Consider the following 18356-nt stretch of genomic DNA (forward strand, 5'->3'; position numbering starts at 1 on the left):
CATTCTTTAAACTAATAGGATCAGGAAAATGGAATGGAATGCTGTATGTCAAAAGCTCTTCACTAGGGGTTCCATTGGAGGTGCAAATGGTGATTGTTGTGAAGTCCTTTGCTAGCAGGCACACTTCAAACATGTACGTGTGCCTTCTTTTGATAGACAGTCATGGTATTTCTGTAGTTTGTGTTTTCTCTCTGGGATATAGCAAGAGGCTTAAAGTCAATTCTGGGCATCTGTAACCAGTTTCTAATCCTAGAAGTATGTAGCAAGATTGAAGAAGTTTACATTTACCCAGAAGACATATGCTGGTTTTGTTTTTGTGTTAAATACTTTGAACTTGGTAGTGGGAACTAAAACTATGCTAAATTTAACTCAAGTAAGTTGTAATGTGTTCCCATTTTGTGTGTCTTTGTCTCTTTTTAAATTTTTAACAAAAATACTGTTTTATTAAATATATTTGGAATTATACAATATTAATTTCATCAAAATATGTTAGTTCTTTGTGTATTTTACTTTGTATTTATGGCATAGAGGAAGAACTATTAGGTTGACATCCTCTCACTATCAGAAAGAACTACATAGTAAATAAATAATAAGAAGGGCAAGGTAATGGGGTGCCTGGGTGGCTCAGTTGATGGAGCGCTGCCTTTGGCTCAGGTCATGATCCCAGGATTCTGGGATAGAGCCCACCATTGGACTCCCTGCTTGGCGGGGAGCCTGCTTCTCCCTCTCCCTCTGCTGCTCCCCCTGCTTGCGCCCTCACACACTCTCTCTCTCTCAAATAAAGAAATAAAATCTAAAAAAAAAAAAAAGAAGAAGAAGGGCAAGGTAATGAAATTAAAATCAATTGTTAATGTGTCATTCTTTAAGAACAAAGGGACTCCATTAAGAAGAGGCTGTAAGGTAAAAATGGACTCATACATTGATGGGCACAAAAAGTAGGGAATTGAAATAAATGACTGACTAATAATCAAAGAGGCAATGAGCAAGGAACTCCATAGAATGATTTTTGAATGTTGAATACAACTATTACCATTACTGGTACTATTACTAAATTATAAAATGGCCTTTGAAATTTGGGTTTGCTTTATAAGTAAAGAGAAACTATTATTGTAACTGTATGTTTTTCACATCAAAGGTGCAAGAAATAGTGGATGTTTTCAGTGCCTATTCCTATTCTATATAGAGTATATTGGTTTTCAATCCCATTTTTCCTGTACCATCTCAATGTGTAATGGACTTATTCATTAGTAATAGTAGCTCACTATGGCTATGGTTGTCAAATCTGGAGAGTGGATCATGGATCAGCAAAAGGATTTAAGAACCCCTGGGGGAAAGTTGTTTATTCTGGAAAAAAAAAATCTGGAGAGGCTGAAATTCCTACTCATTAAGAAGCTGGAGTAGCAAGTTGGATAAATTTCCCATAAGGCAGGCTATTTCCCACTTAAATGTGAAAATACTAGCATCTATAGGATTATTTATAGATTTCCCTGCCTCCATCCACAATCCTTATTCCATGTAAAGATAATTATTAGCTTCCTATACCAACTATTCAGCTTTGTTAATAATAACAGAATATCTGTCATTTTAGATAGATTACAAAACATTGATACAAGTTGCAAAGGACGAAAATAGACAATGGCTTAGTATTCATTCTTCCTTCAGAATATGGAATAAATATTCATTGTTGTCTAAGCTATAGAGACATTCCTTTACATTTTGATATTTTACAGACATAGGTAAATTATGTTCTTCATTTAAACAAGTTAATAAGCTTACCCAGGATAGCCAAAAAATATACTCCATCATACTTTAATATTTCTCTTTTGCTAAAAAGCATTCTATGCCACTAGTGAACAGACCAAGCCCTTACATTACTTGTCTTCAATAAAACATTATTATCTTTTGGCATCCTCTTGCACTAGGGGAAATAAAAAGTCACATGTGGAGAAGTTCTAAATGCTAGACAGAAATGATCCTTGGAGGGCAATTTTTATCCTCCACGGAAGTATTGCAGACTTCTTCCATTAGCATAGTCCCAGGGAGCAAAAGGTTAGGGAACTGGGACTGCCAACTCTACCTGAACACATAAGTCAACATTTCCTCCAAGCGGCGAGGGAGTGTGAGAGTGCACCCACATGTGCATTAAAGTATCTGAGACGAGAAACAACAATTGTAATATTTTACTTTGGAATATACTGTACAGATGGTGACATTTTGTTTGTGGTTGTAGGGAAGAAAGTAAGGCAGTTTCCAGATTCCCCCCTCAACACCTACCATTTGGCATAGGATATGGGAGGTTGAAGAAAACGGAGGGATTTTTGCCTCAGTTGAAACAGCTGGAAAACAGATGGAAGCTGGTGTGCAATTTGCCAAAAGCCTTGTCCAAGTCTCCCACCCATTTTCCACCAAAGAAAAACTAGTCAGGTGATAGCAGTGGAGGCCTTAGGGTCAGCAAATGATGGGCTTCAGGACATGTTGGGGAAATAAAAAGAAAAAGAAAATTTAAAAATCCAAGTTTATAGGAAATACAAGTCCAGAAATGTAGTTCCAAGGAGCATGTTTTCAATAGGAAAGAAAATGTGGGAGCAACATGGGTGAAAACCACAACAGAATCACGGATACACGGATGAAAGTGTACACAGAATTAATTAACATTGGTGCTACCTCAACTGTTGCCTTTCTCTCTCTTAGGTGATGAATTCAGGAAGCACACACCCACTCTTTGTCAAGTTAGGTACAATGTCATTATTCCACGTGCAATTATGTTAAGTGTAAGTGTGCACAGTTCACATTGTTTTAGTCACTGGATTTTACTCGCTGAGCTACTTTGGTTTGGAATTCAGGCATTCAATAAATTGCTTTTGGATTTAAATGTTGAATTATAGCCAGACTTTTGTTTAAATTCAGTCACTGGATATATAAACCTCCTGTTGTATATTTCTAGTTACAATGGGCATGTATATAGATCCACTCCAAGTGACCGTTCTTACAAGCATTGGCCCAAGTTCTGTGCGCTTGTGTATTTGTGTGTGTATGTATGTATTGATTTTGAAGTACTTTTGAATACTACAAAAGTTAAAGTATTTCAAAAATAACAAAGTAATAGGCTTTCCTCAATGTGAATTTGTTCATTCATGCTTATATAAGGGAATGTGTTGACCATGAATCATTCAAATTGAATTGCTCATGAGAAAAAATGCTCTGGCTTTGCTGTCAGTTTCCAGAGTTGCTTTACAGAAAGGAAAAGAGTATTGTCCCCATATAAAGAATAATCATCTGCAGATTTCAGACTGAGCATGGCTCCAGATTGGCAATAATACTTTTGATTCACATGGGAATATAGATCCTGTGAGAGGTACTTATCTGAGTATTCTAGGCTGTGACTGCGTTTGCAGTCTGCCAGGACGGCCAATGGAAACATTAAATGAAAAAAAATTCAATCATCAGGAAGGTTTGCTCACACAGAATAGCTAAATGCTGTAAAGATGTAGAGGTTGGCAGATCTGTAGCTAAAAAAAATAAGTGGTTGATCACTGCAGGTTCCACTTTGAGTCAGGGAAGTTGGCATCGTGTGAGCACAGCCTATCTGAGAGCTTCCACGTCATCTATTACAGAACTTCTCTTGTCCTAGTCCGTGGCTTAGTATACGGTAAAGCCTGTGTGTGTCATATCACAAGCCACTTTTGCCCTGAATTGAGCCCTGCCTGCTCTGCCAAGGTGGGGAGCCAGTCAACACGGGTAAGTGTGACAAGCCCAGAAATGTGCTCGGGGAAATCTGAGAAATTTGCGACTGTGCCACGGCATCAGTGAATCCTCCTGTGATCCCTCAGAGGAAAAGTAATGGCCAGTGCACCAAAATTTCGATGCAGACTGTTTGTAGTTGCTGCTGCTGCTGGACCTGCACAACTTTGCACTGGGCCAACGGAGATTCAGTAAGAGTCAGAACGAAACTGTTTACATTGGAGTGCCTTGTCTGGTGGATTCCCATTATGTAGGGCCCTCTTGACTTCAGTGAGACTTTCCCCGCCAGACGGAAAAGAACACGCATATATATATATATACTAAATACTAATGTATCTATATGTATTACTTAGCATATTTAAGCATCATTGGATGAAGAAACAGATGTTGCCCAAAAAGGTCTTTCCTAAAGTATACCATATTTGTCAATTTAAAAAAATTAAAATGTCATTCTGTATAACCTTTTTTTTAAGAGATGGGGGGAGGGGCAGAGGAAGAGAAAGAGAGAGAATCTCAAGCAGGCTCCATGCCCAGTGCAGAGCCCAATGTGGGGGCTCGATCTCACAACCCTGAGATCATGACCTGAGCTGAAATCAGGAGTCAGACGCTTAACTGGCTGAGCCACCCAGGTGCCCCACACTTTGTAACCTTTGATTAACCATCATTTTTCCTATTTTGCGTCTCTCATTTTGGCTCATAGAAGACTTCATTGTACTCCCACCTGCTAAAGACATCACAGTTTATGTGCACATGCTCAAAAATAGAGAATTGAAGTAAATTTTAAGAGAGCACAAACACACCACTTACCTTGATCATGTTGCTATTTCCCTGAAGATAGATTCAACATGAACTAGTAGAGCTGGTATGATTACCTGTTACTGGTTTATGTGGATTTTTTTTCCATTATAGGCTCACATTCTGTTCTTCAGTATATTAAGAATGTCTTCTAACCTACATCTCAGGGATATGATAAGGATATGTGAAATACTATATGTTAATTACATCTTAAACACATACGAAGAAAGATGGAACAATATGCTCCAAATTATTATTATTTGTAAATGGCATTATAAGATTTGATGTTTGGGTAGCTTTTGTTAGGTGTTGTTCATCTTTTTTTTTTTTTTTTTTTTGAGATTTGTTTACTTAATTTAGGGCACCTGGGTGGCTCAGTCGTTAAGTATCTGCCTTTGGCTCAGGTCATGATCCCAGGGTCCTGGGATCGAGTCCGCATTGGGCTCCCTGCTCCGTGGGGAGCTTGCTTCTCCCTCTGCCTCTGCCTCTGCCTCACTCTGTCTCTCTCTATCTGTCTCTCATGAATAAATAAATAAAATCTTTAAAAAATAAGATTTATTTACTTATTTTAGAGAAAGAGAGAGAATGTGCCCACAAGTGGAGGGAGGGGCAGAGGGATAGAGAGAGAGAGAATCCTCAGGCAGACTCCCCACTCAGCGCAGAGCCCAACGCCAGGCTCGATCCCAGGACCCTGAGATCATGACCTGAGCTGAAATCAAGAGTCTGTGGCTTAACTGATTCAGCCACCCAGGCGCCCGAGTATTGTGCATCTTCTGTTTATTTCACATATAATGAAAATACATTTAAAAACTTTTTCATAGTTTGAATTATATGAACACAATTTTATTTATAGATTCCACATTGGAATACGTATTATACAAAATAAAAGAATCGCATTGCTATTGCCCTCAAAGAGACTGAACTTAAACAGAAATTAAAAGGTCAGTAAATAACGCACACATTCTTATGTATGCTTGTCTGAGCTTGAACTGACTTTTGTGTCCAGTTGCTAAACATTCGAATTGCTTAAATATTCATATACTAAGTCAATGCTTTTTTTTTTTTTTTAGAAATTAAAAAGTTCAATCCTACTTAGATTACTTAGATCCCAAGTATACATGTTAAACAAGTTATAAAACACAATTTTACATCTAAAATTGTGTTCCAGAGATGGTTTATTTATCTTTTTATCATATTAAGAGCAGTTACGTTTTTTGTTCATATTTTGAAAGAATCGTAGACAATTTGCAAGTTAGGCTGTGAGTCACATGAGAGGAGATCAAAAAAAAAGAAAAGGAAAAGAAAAAGAAATGTATCTTATCCTGTTGTGAGATCAGTCTTACTGCTCTCTATTTTTCCCATGTCTAACACAGTATCTGAACAAGTAGTTAGTAAATGCTCCTGGTATGAATGATGTGATTGAATGCATTTGAATGCATGAAGTAAATCTAATTCTCTCTTACTTTTTTTTTTTTTTTTTCTTTTTTCCAGACTCCCAGGAAGGAAATTACAAGTCAGAAGTCAATAGTAAACCCAGGAAGGAAAGGACAGCTTTTACCAAAGAGCAAATCAGAGAACTTGAAGCAGAATTTGCCCATCATAATTATCTGACCAGACTGAGGCGATATGAGATAGCAGTGAATCTGGATCTCACTGAAAGACAGGTAAAGTTGGACATTGTTGTGATATGCTGGTTTTAATTGCATTGAGTCAACAGTCTTCTCTCACCATTTCTGAAATATTTAGATCTGTGGTTCTTAGATACCATTTGGAAGACAGGTGTTCTATTCCACGATGAAGTTTTGGCCCAGCAAAATGACAAAATTAAGGATAAGATAGCATTGTTTTAAGGAAAACTACATTTATTCAGTTTAAGGAATCATCCTTTATTCTGTAATTGTGTCCTTCCTATATATTTTGGTTTAAAAATAATTATTTCTTGTATATAATGATGGCATATAGTGAGCAATTTTGTTTGCTTCTATTTTAAAATCTCCTTATTTTGGTGTAATAGAAAGCTGCAACCCCATGTTAGTTTCCTCTTGCTCAGGACAGGGTTTGCTATGTAACACATTAACCCCCAAACCTCAGTGACATAACAAAAAAGTTCACTATTTGCTCACTCTCCATACTAACTTTACAAGTCCAGCATTGCAGACAATCACTCACTCACGGACACAGTCTGACTCTCTGGCATCTCGACATGTGGTGTCCTCGGTAACCACAGGAGGTAAGAAAGAGTTGGAGGTTCATGCATTGACCTTTAAATGTTTTCACCTGGAAATGACCCATGTCACTTCCATTTATACTCTAAGGTCCGGAAATCATCAGTGGTGCCACTTAAGTTCAAGGGGGCTGGGAAATGATGGGAGCAAGGGCATATAGATCATTGGTAAATATTTCCCAAAGATTTTTGAAATTATATTGTTCTCAAAAATTTTAAATCCTGACATCGACTCACTTAGAGAACACTTTGAAATTATTGATGATCCGTGGACCCCAGTTGATAAAACCTAAAAAATGCTTTTTAATTAATTACATTTTAGGTCCTTTCTTGGATTTTATTTGCTCCAATAGTGCTCCCAGTGCATTCTTTTTATGGATTCTGATTTGCCCTGGGAGAATCTAGCCTATTGATGGTTAACAGTTGCTAATCTTTGGAAAAACATTCCTGAAAGGCAAATCCAAACATCTTTATGGACAGTGCAGTTATGATTGGCACTCCTAGGACTGGAGTCTCATTTCCTCTTTCACTGTATGCACCTTCTCCAGGGATCCCATTGGAACCAAAGAAATACCAACAGGGTGTGGACAAATGAATACTATCGTAGGAGAGCAAGTTATTTTATCCAATTTCTTAAATCATCTGCTTTCCTTCTTTTAATTTCTGGATTTCAGCTTTTGGTAGGATATTTCTGGGTAGTGGGAATATATCAAGAAACACTTTTATGTGGTTTTATTTATTGGCAGCTTATATTTTATTAAATATTATGGCTAGTGCCTAAGTTATAAAGCACAACATTTTCCTTCCCTTGAACTTCACATACAAAGTTCCCTCCGTAAGTGTACAACATTTAGCATGCTGGAAAGGAGAATCCAAAATCTACATTATTGGACATGTTTTATTTTCATTTTTTTAAAAACTGGGAGCAGATAAAGAAAAGAAGGGTGGGGAGGAATTACATGTTAATGTCCTTATATATATCAGTGAATTCTAGGAAATGCAATCATGTTTTATATGATACATAAAGGAAACAAACTAGGATTTGCTTCCAAGCTACAGAAATAATGGGATGCAGTACTATACTCTTAGTCAAGAGAAGAGTGAAGATTCTGTGCTTGCTATCCTGGGGATGGCTTTGGTTACCTGTGATTATCTGATTATAAGGCAGAGGTTTCACTTTTGGTTTAGAGTAATTTATTTTTAGAAGCAATTCTAGAAATTTGGTCTGGGGATTTTTTAGGTATTTTCGATATGTATTTTTCTTCCTGAGTTGCCATTTATAGAAAACAATGATATGCAATTTTAAGCAAAATTATACACACACACACACACACACACACACACACACACACACACACAATTTTAATCTTGTTTTTGTTTTTTAAAGGTCCCTTTTCGGTTTTGTATCAGTTAGCCTTTGCTATGTAACAAACCATTCAAAAATCTTAGTGGTTTTAACCAATAACCAACGTTCAGTTTGCTCACAATTTTGTAGGTCAGTGATTTTGACGAGGCTCAATTGGATAGTTACACTGCTGGACTTACCTAAATCCTTCATAGAGCTGTATTCACCTGCTAGGTTTGAAGAGCTGGTTGGTCTAGATAGCCTCAGCTAGGACACTTGTCTCTGTTGTGTGTGGTTTCATCTTCTTCTGATAGGTTCCCTGGGACTTTTCAAATGGGGATAGAAGCATTGCCAGAAGTAGAAGAAAAACTCCAATGTACAAGGGCTTTCAAAGACTCTGCTTACCTCACATTTATTATGCCTCATTGTCTAAAGCAAGTCATATGACCAAGCACAGTGTCGATGTAGAAGGGGACCATCTAAAGGAATGGATACACGGAAGGAAGGCAACATTTGTTGGAGGCCATTACTGAAATGATCTAACTATAGTGTCATAGGGGAAAAAACAAACAAACAAAAATCCTTGAGATATAATTGGATTTTCAAAGAACTGAAATTTTGTTTTGTGCAGAAGATTTTTTTATCCTATAAATCTTTGTTTCCAATTTTGCAAGTTAATATGAAAAGGAGATTCATTTATATGGAATCCAAATTCCCACAATCAAAATTAAGTCTTTAGAGGGCCACTATGTGTTAGTAAGAAAAAATTGAATTATTATGATAAAAATTTGAACAAAACGACTAGATTTTCCAATTGGAATTGTGTATTCTTAGACCAGTAACAATCTCCCTAAGGCATAAAATGGAAATTAAAACTAGCTTCTCTTGCTTTTACTCAGGTTTATATGTCATAATGGGTATGAAAGGATTTCTAGCATAAACTATAAAACACAGTTGTCAACCAAAGGGGGGAAATGTCTACCATTCAAGATACAGTGAATTAATTATTTTGTAACACAAATATTTGTTGAGTTAGATGCTAGAAGTAAAACCTTGCTAAAATAAGCTAGACAGGTTTTTGCTAGAACATGGGAGAGGCAAAGATTGATGAAGTACTAACAATCGTGATGAGTGTTGAATATTACAAGAGAGGAATGACAGGGTTGTATGGGAGAATGTTCCTGATTCTGCCAGATTTCATTTTATTCCTAGACTTCTGTGTACACACAGTATCTTAAATTGAGTATCTGAAGGCTTTATTTATGTCTTCTGGGATGAATTTTACTATGCTAAATTTATCAGAAAAATATTGTATGCTGTCAGTCATCAATTTTACTCTTCTTAAAGGTCTGAAAGCATATTCCTTCAAGATGCAAGAGCTTTTGTCCCAGTGAGATATTTTCAGTTTATTTTCTCAAGCTTGGGCTTTTAAATTTATAAATATAGAATTATAAAATGAACCCATTTCATTCATCTTCTTTTAATTGTGACACAACAATTCCATCACTTTAATTTTGCACTAATGCTATACCTACTTATCTAATGCTATACCTACTTATCTATGTAATCTGTATCCTAACCCTATATATTCTTAAATAACACCCCTTGTATAGGATTTCCTGATGTAAAATATTCTAATTATAGACATGTACTTTTTTCATTTCCATTCTGCAAGATTTATCTTTCCATACTTTAAAATAACCTGAGACTTATATCCAACTCCATATTTTACAGTGTTTTCCTTAACTTTAATAGAATTTTCAATCTCCTACAATGTTTTTTCTTGACTTTGTAAAAGCTTTTCAAGACTCAAATGCAAAGGTAGAATTCATATGTGTATAATGTAAAAAGAAAAAAATAAATATTAAATAATCTATAATAATTTATGGTGGAATTGTTTCACAGAAATAACTTTCTCCTAAATGAAAATTTAATTTATAATCAGAAGTAGTCTTTAGATGTACTTTCATCTAGGAATTTTATATAATTGCCTATTAAATATGCCTATGTATAACTTATATGTTATTTGTACATACCCCTACTTTGTTTATATCACGAATCAACGTACTTGCTACATTTTATTATAGGCCACGTACATTCATTATAAAGACGTACTATAAAAAAACAGATTTGCTAGGATGATTAGGTTTCCTTTAAGGAAAAAAGTAAGATTAAATCCTTAAATATCACTCAGGACCTGAATTTTCAAATCCCTACCTGAAGAATAGTTCTGCAATTTTGCAAAGAAGTCAGATTCTTAATGCTTGTGTCTCCCATAATGCAATGCCTTTACAGGTCAGGGAAGTCTATAATCCCCTTTGAACTCCATCGGGTCAAAAAAGAAGAAGAAGAAAAAAAAAGAGGCTCATTCTGCAAAGTAATTCCACATTAGCACATAGGTATTAAAGAAAATTATGTTAAATAAAAATGGAGATACTAGAACACAGTTGAGCTTCAAATATTTTTAATTACATAATGCTGTTGTGTGGAAGTTACCATTCTAGTATCTCCCAGCTTCTAACGTAGAGTTTCCATTTTACAACATATTCTTACATACCCTCCTCAATCAACAGCTAATAAGCCTCAGTTGGCAGAGCCACTTGGAATATTTTGAAGAGCCAGTCTAAAGACCCTCCTGTCCCAAGGTATTTTTACATTTGACATGCTTATTCTGGCCTTTTCATCCGTCCAGACACACTTGGAGAAAGCTGCTGCCAATTTTGTAGTATCTCACAGTGGGAAGAAGAGAGAAGGCAGCTGCATGAAACTATAACAGGAGTGACAAAATGGACATTTTTATACAGCTAAAGCTGCCAAATATAGGAAGAATGGGAGAGATCCTTTCATTTCACAAAGCTAATCAAAGGTGCAATGTTGCAGATTTGTAAACTAGCAAAGATTACTGGAATAAACAGACCGAATTCATGATTCCTCTGCCAAGATAAATGGAAAATCCCACCTACTTGGATCATATTCCATTAGTGGAAATGAGAGGGATTATGCTTTGTTTGTTACTCCTAAATCATTAAATGGCTCAATGCCAAGTATTTTCAAAATAGGCATCCGTTTTTTGGATCACTATGAAGGAGAATTTTCCATGGGCCAAATAAACAGTGGTTTTGTCTTTTGCTCATCACTTTACACAATCCCTGTCCTTTGAAAGTTTATTTCTATAAATTCATATGAATACTTTTAGTTATTTAGCTAATAAATTATTCTCCATGACCAGACATACTGTGTGTTTAAGGTAATTCAGGACTACCTCTGAAGCCAATGATGTTAGAATATTTCCTCATTTTCTTTAGAGTAGTATTTAACCGTCACCTGAAGTCACAGTAAGATGTTTCTTTGCTTAAGTCATGGTGTGTCTGCTATTTTAAAAGATTAAACATGAGGGGTGCGTGGGTGGCTCAGTCGGTTGGGCATTGACTCTTTGTTTTGGCAAAGGTCGTGATCTCAGGGTAGTGGGTTAGAGCCCCTCCTGGCCTCGGGCTCTGTGTTCAGTGGGGGAGCCTGCTTGAGATTCTCCCTCTGCCCCTCCCCCTGCTCACTCTCTCTCTCAAATAGATGAATAAAATCTTAAAAGAAATAAAAATAAAAAAAAAAACAAAAGATTAAACATGAATTGACCCCTACTAGAAAAATGGTGGTTAGCATAAGGTGGAGGAGTTGATGGTGGCATATGATGGAATCTTCATTTGTAATGGAAAGAGGTATTGCCTGGGTGCTGCTGTTGTTTTTTTTTTAAAGAAATGCATATGGACAATGTACAATCTTGACTTTTTTTAAAAAGATTTATTTATTTTAGAGAGAGAGTGCGAGCAGGAGGAGGGGCAGAGGGAGAGGAAGAGAGAGAGAGAGAAGCAGACTCCCCACTGAGCAGGGAGCCCGACTCGGGGATTGATCCCACAACCTTGAGATCACCACCCCAGCCAAAATCAACAGTTGGAGGCTTAACCAACTGAGCCACCCAGGGGCCCTGAGACAATGTACAATCAAAAAGCAGATTCAGAACTATCTTACATACTACAAAACAAAGGCTATGAAGTAAGAAGAGTAATGTAAGACAATCAATTGTAAAGCAAGATCTATAAAGAAAAGTTCAATGATTTAACCCTCTCCTAAATCAATTTTTAGAAATATTACCTGTATAATGTAGAAGGCTGAGAAATAAGCAATTGATTGATCTCTAATAATTTACAAATATAAATATCCAAACATGAAATAATGTAGAAAAAAATCTCAGAAAAATAAGGCCCTACCCTTATTGAAACAGCCTTGAGAATATATAGCAAATCAATTTTTTAAATATTAGGTGGATAGAGATAGTAATATACAGATATGTATCTATATGTATATATACACATACACACATATATATACACATACACACACATATATATACATATACACAGACATATATATGAATGTATGTGTATATATACATATAGATACATATCTGTATATTGCTATCTCTATCTATATCTATGTATATATACACACACACACCTATAAAATGAGCCTTTATTTTAGAAACTTTATTAAAATTTGCTCTACAGATTCTTGCTATGAGCATTCATCAAATTGATATAATGAAAGGATAAGCATAATTCTTTTTAATCTCAGAATTGCCACATTTTATTTCCCGATTTCTTCAAAAAGGAAACAAATATATTAATTGATACTTAATCAGTAAACCAACAATAACATTCTGAAACATAACGTGCATTGTATCACAGGATCACCATCTTATTTTATTTTATTTTATTTTTTTAAGATTTTATTTATTTATTTGTCAGAGAGAGCACAAGTGGTGGGGGGAGCAGCAGACAGAGGGAGAAGCAGACTCCCTGCTGAGCAGGGAGCCTGATGCGGGGCTCGATTCCAGGACCCTGGGATCATGACCTGAGCCAAAGGCAGACGCTTAACCGACTGAGCCACACAGGCGCCCCTGGACAGTTTTGGTTTTTTGTTTTGTTTTGTTTTTAAATTTTTGAACTTTTCCCAGATATTTAGGTTATTGACTATTTTTTGTGGTCAGTGCATTTGAATACGATAGTAATAATTACTATTACGCTTTCTTAAAATAATCCTAGGTCTAAGGAAGGATCCCTAAATCTAGTAAATGAAATGATGAGTGTAGTGAAGGCTCATATATATTATAATAATGAAGTTAAGCTTGTCTAGAAGTAATCAGAATATTAATTTCATTAGGTTGAACCATAGGAAGTTGCCTATTATTCTACTGTACTGATAAAAATAGTGTGTTCCTATGTTTCAACCACATGCTTCTATTTGATGGGTTTCACTTAATTAGATCATGACTAGAAGCGTCTGTTAGTCAAGATGGTATATACTGACTGTGATACGCTGCTAACTCTTGTTAAACATCGTTCCAGAGATTAGGCAAAATGTTGAGAACAAAGGCCATCATTCTAGTTGATCTCAGGGGTGTGAACAAAATAAGTACGGGTAGTGGCTCAGAATACACAAATTCTATGTATTAAAGATTTGCTAGTCAGGGATTTTCTTAACACAATAAAGGATAAAGTTTCCTAATTTAGTTTTGGTGTGTCCACACAAATTTACTGAAGTCATATGTTCATACTATGCTTAGGTAACCAGTATTTCACTTAAAATAACTAAAAGGCACACCTATTTTTTAATTGTGTAAGAAATAGCATTAGGAATAATGAATTTTCACTGTAAATTAGTACTATTGAAATAAGCCATTTGAGTTGAATTTCCTCAGCTATGACAGAAAGAGGTATTGTTGTTAGCATCCATTACTAGTGTGACATTTCTAAAAAGTCAACTAAAAGGAATCCTTCCTCTGAAAATGTTGCCCATCATGTGAATGACTACTTTGGTTGCCTTTTTGGAAAGGAGAAATGTGCTATTGGCTTGTAATTACACCCATGACATATGATTTATTATGGAGAATTTCATTTGTTGCCTCAAAAAAGTTATTTTTTTTGAAATATATAATTTGCCTATGGCTCCCAGTAGCTAGTGTGTATTCAGTTTGTTTAAAAATATGCAAAATAGTAAATATTTTATGACTACATTGGTGAGCCTAATTCTCAAGCATTCTAAATAGGAAAAAAAAAAGAGGCTTCAAAACTGAAAATTATAGAGGTGAGGAAATGATTCATTGGTCATAAACATTGTGCTAAAATAGAGGATAGTCATGAAAGGCAGCCCTCTAAACAGGGATTCAGGCTTTAGTCATGGAATATGTCGTAACGCCCTTCATCGTCCTCAACACACACCCTGTAGCTCCCAAGCCCAAGTTCACGGCTATGGAAACAGCACAGTCAGCTGGTTGCTGCTTCCGTGCACTTCTGGAAAATAGCTAAGGGATTCCTTCTCTTAATCAGATATGAATCTGTTCAGGCAGGAAGAGTATTTCTTTTCCACATTTTTCATCCTTACCTTATGGAGCATTCTTGGTTCTAATTCTTCAGTTCAACTGCTGACTTTGCCACTGAATTACTTGGTTGAGTCTTTCTAGGGTCTGTTTACCTTGGCTTACCAGATAGCTGCTGTGACCAAATTTAATCACAGGGCATGTGATTAAATCTGCAAATTGTACTTAATGAAATTATTCTTCGCATGTTTTCACGTGGTAAAGATGTGAATAAATATTTGTTAGATAATGTCTACAGTATTTCAAGCGCCCAGATACAAATGAAAACAGTATTAAATCTACAAATTCCAGATGTTTAGAAACCTCTAGATATGTCACTGAAATATTCAGTTTTCGTCCAGATGTTTGGTGTTAACGATTGTTTCTTCAAAAGACAGACATTTATGGTGTTATATAAATATGGGTCATGGCCTTATGTAGTCTAACATCCTATCAATCTGTTTGCCTCTGGTCATCTTAGGAAATTGTGTGGCAGTTGCAGATGCATGTTTCATTTGTGTTCTCCTGTGATATATTGTGAGCCCTAAAAGGACAGGTATTATGGACTTTTATATGGAAGGCTGTAATGTGAATGACTAAATAAATTAAATAAAAAGATAAAACGAATGTTTAGCAAATGGCAGCAATGATTCTCACAGGACAAAATATGATTTCTAAATTCTGAAATACATCACTCAAACAAATTAATCACAGCAAAAATCACTTGGCTGCTTTCTTCAGTAAAAACAGTCAAGATGTGAACAAATGATTTTCTGTTTATTTAAACAGTAGTTTGATCATCCAGGAAATGTAAATACTAAGGGATAACAAGTGAGACTTCTTCATAATAAGCAAATGTTCTGAAAAGTAAGGTGAATAACTGAGCAAAATATTCACTACCATAATACAGCGGGCTGTTATATATTTGTTACTTTTTAATATGAATATTTTTTGAAAGCTATCTGTATGCGTAGATGTTAGGAGTCTATAAGGTTTGGTTCATATTGCTTTGATTTCATGAATAATAGTATTTTTTCATAACTCAAATTCTTGGGATAAAGAATTTATTTTTATCTGAGCTGGTAATCATACTGTGTAACAAAACAAAATGCACTTTATATGGAATCTTGCCTTAGATCCAAGCTTGAAAAAGGAAATATTTGTAAACAAAAACCAAAACCTCATTTATCTAGCACTTTCCAGAGAAATTGTATACTAGAAACTAAAATTGGCTTTAGGACCCCCTTAAAAATAATGAAAGTTCACAAAATTTATATATTATGCTCCAAGATGGACAGATTTGTTTTAATTATCTGCAAAATGTTTGATGACCCAATTTCCTGGAACCTATGGTATTGCTCTAGGTTGCTAGGACAAAAATTTCGGATGCCAATAATATCAAGAGCATGAGATTCCCAGAGGAAAGAAATAATTTGCTATAATAATTATGTGGCAGTATAGCCATGTGGAACAGTGACCATAGGGGTGGAGTTCTTTACTATATCATGGACCATTGGGAGAATCTCTTAATGGTGGATTAGCAACGATACCAACTAGAACAACAAACAGTTTAAGGATATTCTATAAAATATGAAGCTAATCTTTATATCAAAGGCTTTCATATACAGTCAGTAAACTGTTCCTTACATGTTTCTTTTCTTGACTCTGAATGTCTTGAGGGCAGGGACTTTGTCTTATTCATTTGTACATTCCCTCCCTCTAATCCCTCCCATTTTTGGTCTAACACAGTAGCTGTTGCTAGACATTCACTAATATGAAGTATATGAATGAATAAATGGAGCTTGAAAGTCATCAAGGAAATGTGAGATTGATTTTACTCTGTCTAGTTTATAAATGCAGATTAATATATAAAATGCACGTGTAAACTTTAATCAAAATAAATAGCATATTTATTTTTTAAAAATGAAGTGTCAGGCATTTGAATGATTATAGTTTAGCTAACTTATAAACAAAACAAAAAGCTGTTTTTTTCAATTCAACCAATGAAGCTGGATTATAAAATGATACTAAATTAGACTATAGTTTGTTTATTTATAAAACCTTGGTGTTAATAATCTAGTGGAAATATTGATTTATAATCTGGGATTACGTGTATAGATTTGTTTTTAATACTGTGATGCTAGTAGAAAAACATATGCTTTTCCCTTAAATCTTTCTCATTTCAATTCACCTCAATATTTTATAGTATATTTGAAAATAAATCTGGACACACTGACTTTTGATATTTTTCCATTTTTATATGTATCCATCATGTATTTGTTGCTGTTTTTTGTTCTGTTATTAATTTCATGGCATTCTGGTATCAAATACGTAATTTGATCTCTAAAGAAAAATAGTATATAATTACTGTATAATTATCAAATGCTTTCACATCCATAAGCATGTGTGTGTCTTTATGTATTCATATATCCATACATTATGTAGGCATATATAGCTACCATTGAAAATTATGAAAGCCTTTTATCAGTCTGTTTAAAAAAAAAGTAAAGTGGCAAATTTTCACATGGTCACAGAAAACAACACAAAATAGCCTATACAACTTCTAAAATCAATACCATATTCTTACATTTTTCTCATTTAGAATTGCACATAACAGGTTTTATACTGTTATTATAGAATTACTGTACCCCTTCTCCCAGAAAAGGAAGTAAGTGTAGATTTTAAAAGAAATCTATTCCTCCCATTTTCTGCTAAGATTATTTTGACTGAATATTTCAGCTCTTGGTAACAATGATGATGATGTGTTTCTTCCATCTGGAATTGTCCACGGAGAAAATGTCCCTATGGAGAATCTCGAAAGGCTCATTATTCCAATATTACAAATATGAAAATTGGGGTAGAGAGAAGTATAATTTTCTCAAATTCACACAGAAACTCAGAAGTGAAGCCAGGAGTAGAACCCAACTCATGTGGAAAAGATCTAATGCAACATGCAATGTCAAGCTTGCAAAGGTAATTAAATTGAGTAGTATAATTACCTAAATTATAGTACAGGAAATAGTGTCATATTTACGAACCTAATTATATCGAGTGGGAGAATTACATGAATGATAGTAATCATATGGATGGAGTTCACATACTTTATATGCTTTACTTCTCTATTCTAAATACTTAAAAAGTAGGAGTTTGAAACATAACAGGAACAACAAAAACAAAAGCCCAGTCTGAATCCAAACCACCCCCAGGTTTAAATCCTGGCACCCCATTTTCCCCTCTGTGTAATCCTAAACAAGTTACTTAACCTTTGAGTCTCAACTTCCTCATCTAAAAATCAGAATAATGTCAAAGGTATCTGGAAAAAATCATGACTATTAGAAATAGTTCATAAACAACACCTATAGTATAGTTGCCCAGCCTTAAATAGGTATATAATAAAAGGCAACTACTGATCGTTTCACTATTAAGTAACAGTAACACATGAACACCCATCAGCTAGTTTTTGTTGTTGTGGTTTTTAAAGTTTACCTATTTATTTTTTAGTAATCTCTACACTCAACGTGGGGCTCGAACTCACAACCCTGAGATCAAGAGTCGCATGCTCCACTGACTGAGGTAGCCATGCAGCCCAATCAGCTAGTTTTTAACCAATCTTCTTTTATTATATTTTCTGAGTTTTTAATCAATCTTTTTCATCATTTTCTTATTTTTTTAAATTGTCAAATGGATCAATATATATTTAGAGTAATGTATATTTATAAGAGTTCAATTATGGCCTCATAGGCCAATGAAAATCCAGAGTTGAGAAATGTCTTTCTTTCTTTCTTTCTTTCTTTCTTTCTTTCTTTCTTTCTTTCTTTCTTTCTTTCTTTCTTTCTTTCTTT

At 35.1% G+C, this 18356-nt stretch overlaps 1 protein-coding gene across 1 annotated transcript in view; it reads left to right on the top strand.

Moving 5' to 3' along the window:
• The window catches only part of MEOX2 (mesenchyme homeobox 2), a 65773-nt gene that overhangs the window by 43478 nt on the left and 3939 nt on the right, over positions 1-18356 (top strand). Inside the window, exon 2 of the mRNA XM_032401232.1 lies at positions 6028-6200. Coding sequence (XP_032257123.1) covers positions 6028-6200 — 173 coding nt within the window. The remainder of the gene's footprint in view (positions 1-6027; positions 6201-18356) is intronic.

The sequence above is a fragment of the Phoca vitulina genome, unplaced genomic scaffold (assembly GCF_004348235.1).
Source record: "Phoca vitulina isolate PV1807 unplaced genomic scaffold, GSC_HSeal_1.0 scaffold4, whole genome shotgun sequence".
NCBI classification, from domain to species: Eukaryota; Metazoa; Chordata; class Mammalia; order Carnivora; family Phocidae; genus Phoca; species Phoca vitulina.